We start from the raw sequence: 14,454 nt of genomic DNA, 5'->3' as shown, positions 1-14,454 counted from the left end.
CAGGTAGACAGTCACTACTGAACTAATGCCCCGCTGAATCTCAAGTCTGCCTCATAAAATACACTAACTAGGAGTCCACTTATTGCAGATGTGCTTTTTTTGTCCATTCCGGTCTTTCTGACCGCCTACAATTATAGTTACCTCAATACCGACAGAAGGGTTGAGTGTCTCTGCCACACATAATATATTTATTTTGAATTCAGAACATTAAATATTATAGTAACAAAGTAATGTCAAATTGTAATAACAAAGTAATGTCAAAGACAGCAGTTAAAGCACAGTCTGTAAACATACTTTAATCATTGGTCTGTTTTTTGAAGAAGTGACACTTGAATAGCATCATTACACATTAAAGTTAAGGGACTTTAGCAGAGCTGAGATAGCCATGGTAACAGGCCTTATATGGCAGCTCTTGGCCTGCAGCTGCCATATAAGGTCTGATTCGAGCTTAATACTGAAGAAGGTGGAAGTGGCAGATGGCAATGGAGGTGTTTACTGTCACTCTCAGACGTCACTGTCACTCAGACGTGTGTTTACATACACAAGCTCACAGAGGAGACATGACATTAAAGCTCTGTATCAGACTCAATTCCTATAATCTATCAGTGTTTGATACAGCAGCTGCACTCAGTGTCTAACAGCTGTATTTACTGCTATCTTTGCAGTCTTCAGTTAGACCTGAGGAAGAAACTACTAAAGAAACATGGAGGTGACTTTTAGGTTAGGCAGTTCAGAGTAAACCCGAGGTGACATTACTGTCAACTTGTGCTGCACTCACAATGGTGTTCACTGGTCTGTATTTGTGCGTCTGATCTGCGAGTGCTCTGCAAGAGGAGATAAGAGCAGCGCTGTGGTCTGTAGGGACCTGCCTGCCATTTGTGCGTGCATTTGGGGAGAGGTTGTCCTTTGGGCAGTTTCCTCCAGACTCTTCTATCTGATACTGGGTAAGAGGGACGATAGGAATGGGATAGGAAAAGTAAGTAGACAATGGCAAGAGAGAAGAGAGAGAAAGAGACCAAATAGAAGAATTTATATTTTCCAGAATAGGCAGAGATCTGAAAAGAAAAGGAACTGCTGAAGGATGGACCCAAACTGCTGAAGGATGGACCCAAAAGAATTCAAATGAAGCTAAACAGTGTCACTTAAACACTAAGGAATGCATTTAGAAATGTCTGCAAAAAATGTCTCTCAAGGGTCCAGGCCACCAGTGCCTCATGTTCTCCAGATCTACTCGGTATCGAGTCAGACAGCATTTTTTATTATACAAACACAGACAACCAAGAAGTCAGGGTGACATTTCTAGTGCACTAGTGATAAAATGCTCCTAAAAGGGAATTGGTGAGCATCAGTTTGTGCATTATAAAATCACGGTATACTTATTCTTATGTTCAGGAGATTATATATTGAGTCAACACATAGTAAACATCCATGGCCACATTCTCACACACAGTACATTGCTCCCTGTAAACAAAACTCATTGCTAACTGTGCTCAATTTCCAGTTTCAATCAAAGTGCCAGAGATATGCTATCATTACAGCTCGTTTTCTCTGGGGGCGTCAGTGTGTGGTGATAGGAAGCCAGCCTCTGAGGTACAAATCAATTTTAGCCACGTCCTTTCACTCGGAGGCCGGAGGTGTATTTTTGGAGCACTTACCAAAGTCTGACATGTTTGATTCTTTTTCTTCACCTCTGCTTCGAGGGCCTCACACTCCTTCTTCTTGGTGCTGATCTCAGTCTCCTGGGAACACAGACAAAAGAAGTTCTTATGACAAGTGTTACATTGTCTATGACAATTATTATACATACATACATACATACATACATACATACATACATACATACATACATACGTACGTACGTACGTTCAGATGTGAGGAATCCTATGCCATGTACTGTATAACAACATATGATAACAATCACTCACAGACTGCATATTGATTCCACACACTCCCCATCAAAACTAACTAAACCTGGAACTAAAACTGGACTATCCATCCATCCATTTTCTTCCGCTTATCCGGGGCCGGGTCGCGGGGGCAGCAGTCTAAGCAGGGACTCCCAAACTTCCCTCACCCCAGACACGTCCTCCAGCTCCTCCGGTGGGATCCCAAGGCGTTCCCAGGCCAGCCGAGAGACATAGTCCCTCCAGCGTGTCCTGGGTCTTCCCCGGGGCCTCCTCCCGGTGGGACATGCCCAGAACACCTCCCTAGGGAAGCGTCCAGGCCCTTCCCTGAACCACCACCTTAACGTGGTGGAGGGGTTTGAGTGCCCGAATGATCCTGGGAGCTATGTTGTCGGGGGCTTCATGGCCCCTGGTAGGGTCACCCATGGCAAACAGGTCCAGTGGGACGGGTCAGATGAAGAGCGGTTCAGAAGCCCCTTATGACGAGTGTAAAAACAAGGCCATTTACGTCGCCCGGACCGGCGTTACCGGGGCCCCACCCTGGAGCCAGGCCTGGGGTGGGTGCTCGACAGCGAGCGCCTGGTGGCTGGGCCTTTCCCCACGGGGCCCAGCCGGGCTCAGCCCGAAGGAGTGACGTGGGGCCGTCCTCATGTGGACCCACCACCCGCAAGAGGATCCGTAAGGGGCCGGTGCTTGAAGATCTGGGCGACAGTCGAAGGCAGGGGTCTCGACGACCGGATCTCTGGACATGGAGATTGTGAAGAACGGCCTCCCTGACCTGAACCCGAGCGGTGTTTTGTTATTGGACTTCTGTGCTATTCACAGTTTGTCCATAACAAACACCATGTTCGAGCACAAGGGTGTCCATCGGTGCATGTGGCACCAGGATACTCTAGGTCGGAGGTCGATGATCGACTTTGTTGTCGTGTCATCTGACCTCCGACCGTGTGTCTTGGACACTCGCCTTGTTGGCTCATGAGACTCCTGAGGCAGTCGATGAGTACCGGTGGGCCAAGCGTGCCGCGGCTCGTGCGGCCACAGAGGCAAAAACTCGGGGTTGGGAGGAGTTCGGGGAGGCCATGGAGGAGGACTATTGGACGGCCTCAAAGAAATTCTGGAAAACCGTCAGACGCCTCAGGAGGGGGAAGCAGTGCTTCATCAACACTGTTTACAGTGCGGGGGAGAGCTGCTGACCTCGACTGGGGATGTTGTCGGGCGGTGGAAGGAATACTTTGAGGATCTCCTCAATCCCCCCGTCATGTCTTCCGAGGAGGAAGCAGAGACTGGGGACCCAGAGGCGGACTCGTCCATCACCCTGGCTGAAGTCACCGAGGTGGTTAGCAAGCTCCTCGGTGGCAAGGCTCCGGGGGTGGACAAGATCCGTCCCGAGTACCTCAAGTCTCTGGATGTTGTGGGACTGTCTTGGCTGACACGTCTCTGCAACATCGCGTGGCGGTCGGGGACAGTACCTGTGGAGTGGCAGACCTGGGTGGTGGTCACTCTGTATAAGAAGGGGGACCGGAGGGTGTGTTCCAATTACAGGGGAATCACACTCTTCAGCCTTCCCGGTAAGGTCTACTCCAGGGTACTGGAGAGGAGAATCCGACCGATAGTCGAACCTCGGATTCAGGAGGAGCAGTGTGGTTTTCGTCCTGGTCGTGGAACACTGGACCAGCTCTATACTCTCCATCGGGTCCTCGAGGGTTCATGGGAGTTTGCCCAACCAGTCCACATGTGTTTTGTGGATTTGGAGAAGGCATTTGACCGTGTCCCTCGTGGTGTCCTTTGGGGGGTGCTCCGGGAGTATGGGGTCCAGGGCTCTTTGCTAAGGGCTGTCCGGTCCCTGTATGACCGGAGCAGGAGCTGTGTTCGCATTGCCGGCAGTAAGTCAGACCTGTTCCCGGTGCATGTTGGACTCCGCCAGGGCTGCCCTTTGTCACCGGTTCTGTTCATTATATTCATGGACAGAATTTCTAGGCGCAGCCAGGGGTCGGAGGGGGTCTGGTTCAGGAACCACAGGATTTCATCTCTGCTGTTTGCGGATGATGTTGTCCTGATGGCTTCATCGAGCCAGGACCTGCAGCAGGCACTGGGGCAGTTTGCAGCCGAGTGTGAAGTGGCTGGGATGAGAATCAGCTCCTCCAAATCCGAGGCCATGGTTCTCGACCGGAAAAAGGTGGTTTGCCCTCTCCGGGTGGGTGGTGAGTCTCTGCCCCAAGTGGAGGAGTTCAAGTATCTCGGGATCTTGTTCACGAGTGAGGAAAGGATGGAGCGTGAGATTGACAGGCGGATCGGTGCAGCGTCTGCAGTGATGCGGTCGCTGTATCGGTCCGTTGTGGTAAAGAAGGAGCTGAGCTCAAAGGTGAAGCTCTCGATTTACCGGTCAATCTACGTTCCTACCCTCACCTATGGTCATGAGCTCTGGGTAATGACCGAAAGGACAAGATCGTGGATACAAGCGGCCGAAATGGGTTTCCTCCGCAGAGTGGCTGGGCGCACCCTTAGGGATAGGGTGAGGAGCTCGGTCACACGGGAGGAGCTCGGAGTAGAGCCGCTGCTCCTACACGTTGAGAGGAGCCAGTTGAGGTGGCTTGGGCATCTGCTAAAACTGGACTACTAGATCAAAACTAAATCTGGGCTAAAGCAGCATCAAAACAAGTCTAAATCAGGACTAAACTGTGCTCAAACCAAGACCAAACAAAGTACGCAACCACAGAGAATCAAATATTTACTCCGATATTTTAAAATTCCAATGCTTGTTGTAATTTCTGCATATTTTACAGCAGCCTCAAACAATTAACACTTGTGAAGCACTGAGAGAATGGTACATAGCAAGGAGATCAAAAGAAATGGGATATCCCACTAAAGACTGTTTATTACTTGTTGTTTTTTGACTTGTATGCCAATTTTAACACTTTGTGACAAGACTACATGCAGTACGGTGAACTTTGAAGTGCACTTTGGGGATGCTGTTGTAATGGATAGCCCACTATTGCACTCCTCTTGCAGCAGAGAGGATCTTAAGTGTTACATCACATAGCAGATTCTTAGTTCATCACCAGCGTACAGGGAACATCCTCGCTGTGGACTGAAGTGAAAGTGCAGCTGTTCTAAGATTAGCATAAAGAATTAAACAGGATTTTAACTGTGTCAGTGTGCTCCATGCCGATACACACACATCTCACTCCCCGCCACATGTCTTGCAGTTTGACTAAAAAAAGCCAATGTGGCACCACCTGAAGCTGACAATACATCTTGGAGCATGTGACAATGGCTGAATATGTCCAGCGCTCGCAGCCTGATGGAATCCATTCAAACAGAAAAACCTCTGTTCTGCCACATCTGCTGCTCCTGGCCCTCTGACAAGATTTTATAGCAAAGTGAGCAATGAGGTCAAGCCACTGAAAGGAGACAGGTCAAGCTGTGACAAGTGGATGTGCAGTAAAGATATGACTAAATATCATGATTTTTTTTTTTTTTTTTTTCGTATTTAAAGAAAAGGTTATAATCACTTTTTTACTTTGATTGGAAATGGTTGAAAAAACAAAGCCAAATTCTAAGTCTATGATATTCTGTTCTTTGAAAGACTCCAGAGAAAGCCTGTAATTTCCCTTGTGGGTTGGTTTTAAAGTGTAGCTTTTTGAGAAGCAGATGGCTGACACAGTACTAACATGTACAATAAATATTTCACACACGCACACAGACAAACACACTGCTTGCATTTGTGTTGGGCCATTTGTTTGAAACACATTTGCCAATGTTCAATTAAAAATCCCTCTGATAAAAGATTCAAATGGATGCCATTGTGAGTAATGAGCTTGAGTGTAAGTGAAGAGGCGTTTACTGCACAGCAGATGAAGACAAATGAGGGAGTCTAGTCCCTTAGGCTGGATCTCGGATACTTGCTTCTGTGGCACTAATGTAAATGCATGTACAGCACAGATGCTTTTGCTCCTGAAGTCCTAGTGCACAGATAAAATAGACAGTGGTTGGTTTACATCCTCTATTTAGAAACATCAAGCAGCAAACGGAGCTAATGGAAAGTAATTTATCATATAGCCGAGTGGGACATCCAATTTACCTTTTTGTTTTCCTATACATTAAACTGTTATATTTTACTTATAAAACTGAATTATCCCTAAGATCAAATACAAGGAGTCTATCCACAATATAAGTGCGAAAAAAGTTGCCGGATTGAGCCAAGCCTGCAGCTGTGAGTGTGGTTATGTGTTCAGCACCATGGAGAGTTCCCATTCCCACTGGGACAAAACAGCAGCAGCAGTGATACAGTACACAATATGGGCAACTTCAGCATTTTTAACCAGTGCTAGCTCCCACGTGAAAGCTCAGTATACAGTCAGCTTTAACAAAGTAAGGTCCAGAATTTTATACTCTGCACTGACAAATTAACTCAGAGGGCTTTCCCCGTCAGGTTCTTACTCCTCTGTCTTCTGATATTTTGTAGTCAAGGGGAGCTCTGTGCATAATCTCTTGCAAGCAGGAGTAACCTCATTACTGGCTTTCCGCCCTGTAACTCCTTCAGTCTTTCATCCCCTGTGCTATTGAATATGTATGATGCCTAATGATGGGAAATAAACCCATCTATAGGTTTACGTAAAGCCCTAGACTTACTACAGCTAGGGCACTTCTGTCCAATCTGTTAAGTAATGTGATGTTTAATAATGATAGCAACATTGGAAAAGTGTATATGACATAAACACAAAAAAAATCTTTATATTTGAGTTAATATGAAACAAATGCAGGTGTAAAATGTACAGTTTTAACTATACTGTAATGACAATGAGCACACAGTAACACAGTATGTATTAAACTAATAATGGTTTTCAAATTCTAGAAAGTGGTTATGTGATACTGACAGATCGAGGGCAAGAGACAGTTTTCCCAGTTGATTACACGGTGTTCTCATAAGAAATAATACACCAAAAAGCCTATTGGTGGCTAGACCCAAGGACTCACTACACTGTAAACAAAAATCAGCATTTAGTAGTAGACATTTTTGCTATATATTAAATATTATTGGTCTATAGAATGAGGAGATCATCTGAATCTCAACAATAATAATTAATTAAGTCTTGCAAAGAAAATAATCTATATTATTCTTCTTATATGATGCTATCTTTGAATAAAAAAATAATAATTTTTGAAGAAGAAAATGCTGTAAAGTGCAATTAATAGCAACTCAACATTCAAGATGTGGAATTCACTAGAGCAGCCTATATATGCACATAATGTGAGAGCAGACACAGTAATCAAGAGCAACACAGCGGGTCCCTGTAATTTCAAATGATCAAAAATGGCAGAGTCAGTTACATAACTGCTGCAGCTTAGTGTGTGGGCACAGATGCCGGTGGTCGACTTGTGTTTCAGTACTGTGGTCTGTGCAAAGATGTGAAGGCTTTTGAATACAAAGAATAAGTCTCTTATTTCAGAAGTACAAGCATTACAGTTTGACATATGTAATATTCACCCCAACACAGAAGGAATATGGGGTAATAATAGGGGTGGGCGATGGTGCCAAATAATTCTTATCACAATTTTCTAAAGCCTAGGTCACCATTTTTATTTGATTACAATTAATGAACATCAAAAAACTTATATAGTTACTTGGTATACACCAACATACATGACTGCTTGGTATGACCAAGTACACCAAGTAAAGATGTATAACAATAACTCTCTGCTTCTTATGAGAGTTCACACTTCACTGTGATTGGTTGAATCCATCTCACCTCGCATGACAGAGGCTGACCAAAAGAAGAAGTCAGTGGGTAAAAGTGTCTGTTTTTCAGTATAGAGCTGCATAAGAGAAGCACTGAATCACGCTTTGATTTTTATCACCCAGCCTCAAGTCATACTGAAATACTTGATCAAAAGATCACTTGCTTACAATAACTTCTGCCAAATTGGAATAACTTGTTAAATGGGTTCAATTGCACTATTAAACAGCCTGGGAAATAAACTGGATTTCTTTTTATGTTTTGGCATCCCAGAGCATTTTGCTGACTAAAGATCCAAAGGGAACATGTGCTGATTACTATTACAACCCACACATCAGCCAACTCATCTCCCCTGCTAGTACTACTGTCCACACTCCGCAGACAGTCCATATGTAGCCTTCATCCCCCTCCATTCAGTAGTAAACAGCTTATGACAAAAGAGGGCTCTCGTAAAAGTAAAGCACCTTGGCAGCATTTATTGTGACTACTGCTCAGAGGAAACTTCAAAACATCAGCAACACACAATAGAAAAAAAACCAGGAAACGTGTGGGCAGTAAATTATTTTCTTTAGGTGGACTATAAACTCACAGAATGACTCCCTCTACAACCTAAAGATAAAATGCCTTGTTGTGATTCATGTAATCCAGTGCTGTGAGAGTAGTACACACAGCGGGAAGGGGAAAAAGAGTCAAATCAAAAGAATATTTATCGCACTTGGCCATTATCTACGACAGCGTATAAGGGTCACTTAAATTTAAAAAAATTATGCGGGCGCTACGAGAATAAATTCGTAGCATTTCGACATTAAAGTCGTAATTTTACGAGAATAAAGTCGAAGCCAGAAAAAGTCGTAATATTACAAGAATAAAGTCGTAATATTACGAGAATAAAGTCGCATTTTTATGAGAATATAGGCTGCTGTGCGTGAATGAGTGACCAGTGCGTTATGAAGAATTTGGAGCATTTTGTTCAGATATAGCAATTTCTTCTAAATCTGTCTGGTTCCTCCGACTAAACAAACTCAAATGCTTGCAGTGTCCCTTCAAAGTGCTTACACTGATGATAGTGTGGTGATGGTGGGCTAAAAGACACAGTATTACATCTTGCATAAACCCCAGTTGAAAGTTTATCTGAACAAAATCGTCCAAATTCTCCATAACACATAACGCAAAAAAAACAAAAAAAAAAAACAACAACTTTATTCTCGTAATATTACGACTTTTTTTCTCGTAATATTGTGACTTTTTTTTTTGTAGCGCCAGCATAATTTTTTTTATTTAAGTGACCCTTATACTATATACGTCGTAATTATCAATATCAAAATGTAGTAAAAACAATAAGCACAAGCTAAATAAGAGGAATATATTAAAGGTACACTTGGCGCCATCAGCTCAAGTAACAAGTCAGATCTTTGTCTAGGCAATCTAGTTTACAATAAGACAATTTTTCACTACAGAAGTTTGCATACAGTAAGATTACTATGCATTTAAACAATTTAGGAAAACCCAGATGATGATGACATGTATTTGGAAGGTTTATTGACAGCATTTGAGTAAATTCGAGACACATTTATGAACGCATTTGAAGGCCCACTTGAAAAACATTGCTTCTTCACATTGCATAACATCATGGGAAAGTCAAAAGAAATCAGCCAAGATTTTAGTATTTAGCAAATAGAAAATTTTTTGAATGATCCTGGGAGCTATGTTGTCGGGGGCTCCATGCCCCTGGTAGGGTCACCCATGGCAAACAGGTCCTTGGAGACGGGTCTCACTAAGAGCGGTTCAGAAGCCCCCATGAAGAGTAATACAACAAGGCCAGTTACGTCGCCCAGACTGGCATTACCGGGGCCCCACCCTGGAGCCAGGCCTGGGGTGGGTGCTCGGCAGCGAGCGCCTGGTGGCCGGGCCTTTCCCCACGGGGCCTGGCCAGGCCCAGCCCGGAGGAACGACATGGGGCCGTCCTCCCGTGGACCCACCACCTGCGAGAGGAGCCATGAGGGGCAGGTGCTGAGAGATCTGGGCGGCAGTCGAAGGCGGGGACCTCGACGACCGGATCTCTGGACATGGAGACTAGCTCTGGGGACATGGAATGTCACCTCGCTGGGGGGGAAGGAGCCTGAGCTTGTGCAGGAGGTTGGAGGTAAGGGCTAGATATAGTCGGCCTCACCTCCACGCACAGCTTGGGCTCTGGAACCCAACTCCTAGAGAGGGGTTGGACTCTCCATTTCTCTGGCGTTGCCCGCGGGGAGCGGCGGCGAGCTGGTGTGGGCTTGCTCATTGCCTCACAGCTCAGCCGCCACGTGTTGGAGTTCACCCCGGTGAACGAGAGGGTCGCGTCCCTGGGCCTTCGGGTCGGGGATAGGTCTCTCACTGTTGTGTCGGCCTACGGGCCAAACAGCAGTGTGGAATACCTGGCCTTCTTGGAGTCCCTGGGAGGGGTACTAGACAGTGCACCAACCAGGGACTCCGTTGTTCTCCTGGGGGACTTCAATGCCCATGTGGGTAATGACAGTGACACTTGGAGGGGCGTGATTGGGAGGAATGGCCTCCCCGATCTGAACCCGAGTGGTGTTTTGTTATTGGACTTCTGTGCTAGTCACAGTTTGTCCATAACAAACACCATGTTCGAGCACAAGGGTGTCCATTGGTGCACGTGGCACCAGGACACTCTAGGTCGGAGGTCGATGATCGACTTTGTTGTTGTGTCATCTGATCTCCGACCGCGTGTCTTGGACACTCGGGTGAAGAGAGGGGTTGAGCTGTCAACTGATCACCACCTGGTGGTGAGTTGGATCCGCTGGCGGAGGAGGAAGCCGGACAGACCTGGCAGGCCCAAGCGCATCGTGAGGGTCTGCTGGGAACGTCTGGCAGAGCCCTCTGTCAGAGGGGTCTTCAACTCCCACCTCCGGGAGAGCTTCTCCCTGATCCCGGGGGAGGTTGGAGACATGGACTCCGAGTGGGCCATGTTCTCCACCTCTATTGTCGATACGGCTGCTCGTAGATTGTGGTCGTAAGGTCTGTGGTGCTTGTCGCGGCGCCAATCCCCGAACATGGTGGTGGACACCGTCAAGCTGAAGAAGGAGTCCTATCGAGCCTTGTTGGCTCGTGGGACTCCTGAGGCAGCTGATGAGTACCGGCGGGCCAAGCGTGCTGCGGCTCGTGCAGTCGCAGAGGCAAAAACTCAGGGTTGGGAGGAGTTCGAGGAGGCCATGGAGGAGGACTATCAGACGGCCTCAAAGAGATTCTGGCAAACCATCCACCGCCTCAGGAGGGGGAAGCAGTGCTTCACCAACACTGTTTACAGTGCGGGTGGAGAGCTGCTGACCTCGACTGGGGATGTTGTCGGGCGGTGGAAGGAATACTTTGAGGATCTCCTCAATCCCACTATCACGTCTTCCGAGGAGGAAGCAGAGACTGGGGACTCGGAGGCGGACTCGTCCATCACCCTGGCTGAAGTCACTGAGGTGGTTGGCAAGCTCCTCGGTGGCAAGGCTCTGGGGGTGGACGAGATCCGTCCTGAGTACCTCAAGTCTCTGGATGTTGTGGGGCTGTCTTGGCTGACACGTCTCTGCAACATCGCGTGGCGGTCGGGGACAGTACCTGTGGAATGGCAGACCGGGGTCGTGGTCCCTCTGTATAAGAAGGGGGAGCGGAGGGTGTGTTCCAATTACAGGGGAATCACACTCCTCAGCTTTCCCGGTAAGGTCTATTCCAGGGTACTGGAGAGGAGAATCCGACCGATAGTCGAACCTCGGATTCAGGAGGAGCAGTGTGGTTTTCGTCCTGGTGGCGGAACACTGGACCAGCTCTATACTCTCCATCGGGTCCTTGAGGGTTCATGGGAGTATGCCCAACCAGTCCACATGTGTTTTGTGGATCTGGAGAAGGCATTCGACCATGCCCCTCGTGGTGTCCTTTGGGGGGTGCTCTGGGAGTATGGGGTCGGGGCTCTTTGCTAAGGGCTGTCCGGTCCCTGTATGACCGGAGCAGGAGTTGTGTTCGCATTGCCGGCAGTAAGTCAGACCTGTTCCCGGTGCATGTTGGACTCCGCCAGGGCTGCCCTTTGTCACCGGTTCTGTTCATTATATTTATGGACAGAATTTCTAGGCGCAGCCAGGGGCCGGAGGGGGTCTGGTTTGGGAACCACAGGATTTCATCTCTGCTGTTTGCAGATGATGTTGTCCTGATGGCTTCTTCGAGCCAGGACCTGCAGCAGGCACTGGGGCGGTTTGCAGCCGAGTGTGAAGCGGCTGGGATGAGAATCAGCTCCTCCAAATCCGAGGCCATGGTTCTCGACCGGAAAAAGGTGGTTTGCCCTCTCCGGGTGGGTGGTGAGTCTCTGCCTCAAGTAGAGGAGTTCAAGTATCTCGGGATCTTGTTCACGAGTGAGGGAAGGATGAAGCGTGAGATTGACAGGCGGATCGGTGCAGCGTCTGCAGTGATGCGGTCGCTGTATCGGTCCATTGTGGTGAAGAAGGAGCTGAGCCCAAAGGCAAAGCTCTCGATTTACCGGTCAATTTACGTTCCTACCCTCACCTATGGTCATGAGCTCTGGGTAATGACCGGAAGGACAAGGTCGCGCATACAAGCGCCCGAAATGGGTTTCCTCCGCAGGGTGGCCGGGCGCACCCTTAGGGATAGGGTGAGGAGCTCGGTCACACGGGAGGAGCTCGGAGTAGAGCCGCTGCTCCTACACGTCGAGAGGAACCAGTTGAGGTGTCTCGGGCATCTGCTTAGGATGCCTCCTGGACGCCTCCCTAGGGAGGTGTTCTGGGCATGTCCCACCGGGAGGAGGCCCCGGGAGGAGGCCCCGGGGAAGACCCAAGACACGCTGGAGGGACTATGTCTCTCGGCTGGCCTGGGAACGCCTTGGGGTCCCACCGGAGGAGCTGGAGGACGTGTCCGGGGTGAGGGAAGTCTGGGAGTCCCTGCTTAGACTGCTGCCCCCGCGACCCGGCCCTGGATAAGCGGAAGAAAATGGAATGGAAATAATTTTGGTAGTCCTAATTGATGTAATACAGGAAAAGTTTTGTCTGATTTTATGTGTCTTTTTATATAGTGTATGTAAACTTATGGTTTCAACTGTATTTAGGGACAATAAAAAGACCTGTAGTGAAATGAAATATGTTTAATGCCATAATGTGGAACAACACAAGCAGTAGCATCTCAAGTAGGTCATGGAGCCCCACCTTTAATAGTAAGGAGTGTCTTTTCTTTGTATTTCAGGGTCATTAAATTCAAAACAGCAATCATAAACAAGGATGAAATAATAGATTTTTACACATAATTGAAAGGAAATTTTCAAATCACTGAATAGTAGAAAAACAAAAACGTAATTTAAGCATTCTCAACAAATCAGCTATTCTGGTCCCTAACTATATATGGCTCAGATCGCTGTTAATATTCCATCTTTGTCATTGTTAAAGTCCGGTCGTGCTCTTGATTAAATAAAGCTTATAGCAGCATTAAAAGAGATGTATGGCGTAGCTAGCAGCACCCAGGCAGCCCTTTTGCTCCTTGCACGTGGCCAGTTCATCTCGTCATTAGTGAGGCCAGTGGACACACAGGTAAATGAGCTGCTGAGATGATGGAGTGTCCCGCGAGTCACCCAGACAGAGCTCCAGCCTCAGGAGACAGTGTCAACACCAGGGAGGGAGCGTGGGGGGCAAACAACGGGGGACAAATGAACCATGAAACAGGACTTTACAAGCTGACAGAGAAGAACAAATTTAAACAAAAATACAACCATTATAATGTGTCTTAAGCAGTGATTATATGAGCGCCATACAGATTTTAGTGTGTGTGTGTGTTAGAGTTGGCCGATATGATGAGAATATCCTATACGTATTGATATATATATATGTATTAAAAAAGATTGATGTGTCACCTTCAATATCATCTGTTAAAAAATAAATTGCCAATAAATTACTCCAGTACATTATATTCTTAGTCATTTGACACATAGGCCTACCTCTATTTTGTTGTTTAAATATCTTTCTTTTATTATCAGTGAATAACTAGTCCACAAAAGTTGAAAAGATACAGGTAAGCGCTGCTATAGTCTAAAATGTTATGCAGCGCACCTGATCTCAACATTATGCTGCTCCTTCTGCCTGTCAAAACAACTGTTAGAGCTCAAAACGTGCTGTCTACAAAAAACTACAACTTTTTTAAACAGGGACTTAGAGCAATGTGCTGGACTCAATAAGTGGAATGATTTTGACTTTATGAACTTGTGTGTCATGAATATACGGACATTGGATGTACTGTTTGGATGTTATTTTCTTCATGTCTGCGAAGGACAGAAACAGAGTCACTTGGACAGGACAGACAGGTGAGCGAACCACTTCACCTGTTTAAATCCATGTGTGGTTCACTCCTTGTTTTAGATCTTAAACATATAAATTCACATCAGGTTTATTAGTTGTAAGGATAAAAATCATTGAAACTGTTACCGCAGATTATGCATCTGTAGATGCATAAGCTCTTTTGCTTGTGACTGAAAACAGCGTGTATGGTTTAAAATAGTAAAAACAAAACAGAAAAAGAAGAGCAAGGTAGCAGACAGGTGTGTGCGAGAGGATAGGAGAGAGACACAAGGCTTGTTGGTCAAATAATGATATATATTGCATTTAAATTCACATGGCCCCTTAATAAATTAATATTATTTTTCTATTTCACACTTCCACAACATGTAACAAAAAATTTTAGCAGATTAGGCCAAATTATACGGTCTATCGTGGTATAATTTGAGGATGGTATAACAATATTTAAAACATTTATTTTAGTAGATTATTTTTTCAGACTAA

At 46.4% G+C, this 14,454-nt stretch overlaps 1 protein-coding gene across 1 annotated transcript in view; it reads right to left on the bottom strand.

Annotated features, from left to right (window-relative positions):
* The window catches only part of rimbp2b (RIMS binding protein 2b), a 60,739-nt gene that overhangs the window by 23,348 nt on the left and 22,937 nt on the right, over positions 1-14,454 (bottom strand). The window contains 1 exon segment of the mRNA XM_055224400.1: positions 1,656-1,739. Coding sequence (XP_055080375.1) covers positions 1,656-1,739 — 84 coding nt within the window.

This window comes from Periophthalmus magnuspinnatus, chromosome 9 (assembly GCF_009829125.3).
Source record: "Periophthalmus magnuspinnatus isolate fPerMag1 chromosome 9, fPerMag1.2.pri, whole genome shotgun sequence".
In the NCBI taxonomy this organism is placed as follows: domain Eukaryota; kingdom Metazoa; phylum Chordata; class Actinopteri; order Gobiiformes; family Gobiidae; genus Periophthalmus; species Periophthalmus magnuspinnatus.
Note: the sequence above shows the minus strand (reverse complement) of the source record. Positions and strands in the feature narration are given on the sequence as shown.